Below are 3,983 nucleotides of genomic sequence, written 5' to 3'. Positions count from 1 at the left end.
CAGGGTACACTAGCTGGGCCTGTCGGTGGTTTTAGAGCTGATGACTGAGGAGACCCAAAACAGAGAAAAGCAGGGAGATTGACACATGAGCCACACAAAGGTGGCTGCAATTCCTGCAAAAACCACTATGTTACATTGAAGTTATCAACATAAAATGACATGTTTTTCGATGGCATTTAAGATGGGGTACCAGATATGATATTTTAAGAGACCAGCAGAATAAGATAAGATTAATTTAAAATTAATCTTTTAAAGATTCAACTGAACAGAAACCCTCAGAATAGTAAAGTGGAGAGGTACAGATGAAGATCCAGAAACCCACCCTCCATGACATTCCCAACCACAGTCATTTGAACTCTATATAAACCCCACTAAACACCACCTTACAACACAGCACTTTCCATTTCTTACAATTTCAATTATTAAAATATTTTCCTTTATTAAAGGGAAATCTACATCCTTGTAAATCAGGATAGTTTTCAAGGCATTCCTTTCCTTCCTTGGGTCAAATAGTGCAAATATATCAGGTTATGGGTTTACCTGATTTACCTGCTGTATTTTTAAGGTTTACCACAGTACTGTTTTAACAGTGAGTATTTTGTGTATGCTTTAAAAGTGCTCTTAAGAAAATATCATCTTCAAATTCTACATGTAAATTAATGATGACAAAAGAGTGTTTTATTTTATAGATTTATCAAGCCAACTCTTGCTCCAAAGCCAGAACGGTTTTAATAGAGCATAATACTGGAACCAATCAGTTGTTACAGCTATATTTCTAAACTCAATCTAGCTCTTTGAACATTTAATTCTGCACAAATAAACCACATGTTTAATACAAAAGCCTTTTCCCTAGTGAAAACATTTATGTGTTTGGACTGTGTATTTTGATGAACAGAGTCACTACGTTTTGTTGTTCAGCCACTAAGTCATATCTGACTCTTTGTAACTCCATAGACTGCAGCACACCCCAGTCCTCTGTCCTCCACTATCTCCTGGAGTTTGCTCAAATTCATGTCCATTGAGTCAGTGAAAATATCCAACCATCTTATCCTCTGCCACTCCCTTCTACTTTTGCCTTCAATTCTTCTCAGCATCAGGGTCTTTATCAATGAGTCAGCTCTTTTGCATCAGGTGGCCAAAGTAGTGGAGCTTCAGCTTCAGCATCAGTCCTTCCAGTGAATATTCAGGGGTTGATTTCCTTTAGGATTGACTGGTTTAATCTCCTTGCTGTCCAAGGGACTCTCAAGAGTATTTTCTGGCACTACAGTTCAAAAGCTTCACTTCTTCAGCACTCAGCTTTCTTTATGGTCCAACTCTCACATCCATACATGACTACTGGAAAAACCATAGCTTTGACTAGACGGACCTTCCAGATGTTTTTTCTAGAACTCACTTGCTTTCTCCGTGATCCGGCAAATGTTGGCAATTTGATCTCTGGTTCCTCTGCTTTTTCTAAATCCAGTTTGTACATCTGGAAGTTCTCAATTCACGTACTGCTGAAGCCTAGCTTGAAGGACTTTGAGCATAACCTTAGTAACATGTGAAATGAGGATAACTGTACAGTAGTTTGAACATTCTTTGGCATTGCCTTTCTTTGGGATTGGAATGAAAACTGACTTTGTCCAGTGGCTACTGCTGAGTTTTCCAAATTTGCTGACATGTTGAGTGCAGCACTTTAACAGCATCATCTTTTAGGATTTGAAATAACTCAGCTGAAATTCCATCACTTCCACTAGCTTTGTTCATAGTAGTGCTTCCTAAGGTCCACCTGACTTCACATTCCAGGACGTCCAGCTCTAGGTGAGTGACCACATCATCGTGGTTATCTGGGTCATTAAGAACTTTCTTGTATAGTTCTGTGTATTCCTGCCACTTCTTCTTAATCTCTCTCCTTAAGTCCTTACCGTTTCTGTCCTTTATCATGCCCGTCCTGGCATGAAATGTTCCCTTGAGATCTCCAATTTTCTTGATGATATCACTAGTCTTCCCCATCCTATTGTTTTCCTCTATTTCCTCTATTTAACAAGACCTTCTTATCTCTCCTTGCTCTTCTCTGGAACTCTGCATTCAGATGGGTATATCATTCCCTTTCTCCCTTGCCTTTCACTTCTATTCTTTCCTCAGCTATTTGTAAAGCCTCCTCAAACAACCACTTCAGCTTCTTGCATTTCTTTTTCATTAGGATGGTTTTGGTCACTGCCTTGGGTACAATATTACAAACTTCCATCCGTAGTTCTTCAGGCACTGTGTCTACCAGATCTAATCCCCTGAATATATTTGTTACTTCCACTATATAATCATAAGGGATTTGATTAGGATCAAAGCTGAATGGGCTAGTGGTTTTCCCTACTTTCTTCAGTTTAAGCATGAATTTTGCAATAAGGAGCTCATGATCTGAGCCACAGTCAGCTCCAGGTCTTGTTTTTGCTAACTGAATAGAGCTTCTCCATCTTTGGCTGCAAGGAACATAGTCAGTATGATTTCATCACCATCTGGTGATGTCCATATGTAGAGTCATCTTTTGAGTTATTGGAAATGCTATAACTAACATGTTCTCTTGACAGAACTCTGTTAGGTTTTGCCCTGTTTCATTTTGTACTTCAAGGCCAAACTTGCCTGTTATTCTGGGTATCTCTTGACGTCCTACTTTTGCATTTCAGTCCCCTGTGATGAAAAGGACATCTTTTTGGGGTGCTAGTTCTAGAAGGTGTAATAGGTTTTCATAGAACCAGTCAACTTCAGCTTCTTTGGCATCAGTGGTTGGGGCATAGACTTGGATTACTATGATACTGAATGATTTGCCTTGGAAACGAACCAAGATCATTCTGTCATTTTTGAGGCTGCACCCAAGTATTGTATTTTGGATTCTTTTGTTGACTATCTGGTGCTAAATAAATAGTCTGCATGCTTAAAATCAATTTTAAGCCACTGTGTAAATATCTACAGATATAAATAAACATCATCAAAGTATATGAAGTATACTCCAACAAATAAAATTGAATGTCCTTGTATCTCCTCCTCCCACCTCAGAGCAGAGCATTTCTATCCAGCTACTATCGTGACCACAACGTGGAACTCTCCAAGCTGCTGCACAGACTGGGACAGCCTCTGCCATCTTGGCTGAGGCAGGAGCTGCAGAAAGTGAGATAGCACTGTGAGGAAGCGCGAGAATGCATCTCTGTGGAATGCTCACCTCTCCCAGAGCTTCCAGGAGCTACCAAAAGGTGGTTTAAAAATATACCTCTTCAAATGAGAAAAGAAAAGCAAAGGTCTTTCCATGTGCTGGCACGTGGATGATTAGAAACAAAACTAAACTAAACTAAAAGTATTTGTTACAAGCCTTGAGGCCTATAGCCTTTCTCTTAACCCATATCTGAGCCTGTGGGGTTATTGGAGACTACTGTGCACTCATGTGTTAATCAATAGCAACCAATATAAATATCAAATACCAATGCAGAACTGTTCCATTTCGTAGTAATATTTACACTTTTATATATCAACTAAGATTATGTCTCTGTAGACTTTTAGGCTGCTGTTTGCCTGTAGAATGTTTTCTTATTCTTTGATTCTATAAAATGTCCTACAAAACAAAAAGTAAACATCACAATGTAGCATAAAGCGCCAGAGGCCTAATGCCCATGAAAACTGCTTGCAAAAATATAAAATCCACTGAAGTATTTAGAAAGAATTATAATTTACAATTTGTCCTAGATCAGAGAATGGTAAAGTTATATCTGAGCTTTATCTGCATCGAAAAAAAAAAGATAAGTGTTATAGAAGGAAAAAAGTGATTTTTCATCCACATAGTCTAGTGCATTTCTGTAAAAGTTTCCAATGTTTCTATCATTACATAATTATTATTCTGAAAGGTATGTTGTACCAGATATTGGATGGGAAATAGAAACACACTGAGTATACCAAAACAGTAAGAAGCAATATAAAGTGTCTGCTAAATCCTCTAAAAGCGAGAAATTGTAGGGGTC

The 3,983-nt window shown here is 38.4% G+C and overlaps 1 protein-coding gene across 1 annotated transcript in view; it reads left to right on the top strand.

The window, feature by feature from the left end:
* Window positions 1-3,282, top strand: part of NDST3 (N-deacetylase/N-sulfotransferase (heparan glucosaminyl) 3) — a 182,278-nt gene extending 178,996 nt beyond the window's left edge. The window contains exon 14 of the mRNA XM_010855234.1: window positions 3,031-3,282. Coding sequence (XP_010853536.1) covers window positions 3,031-3,150 — 120 coding nt within the window. The 3' untranslated portion in view covers window positions 3,151-3,282. The remainder of the gene's footprint in view (window positions 1-3,030) is intronic.
* Window positions 3,283-3,983: the final 701 nt, after the last annotated feature.

Source organism: Bison bison, unplaced genomic scaffold (assembly GCF_000754665.1).
Source record: "Bison bison bison isolate TAMUID 2011002044 unplaced genomic scaffold, Bison_UMD1.0 scf7180017864361, whole genome shotgun sequence".
NCBI classification, from domain to species: domain Eukaryota; kingdom Metazoa; phylum Chordata; class Mammalia; order Artiodactyla; family Bovidae; genus Bison; species Bison bison.
The sequence above is the reverse complement of the archived record's forward strand: the minus strand, read 5'-3'. Positions and strand labels throughout refer to the sequence as shown.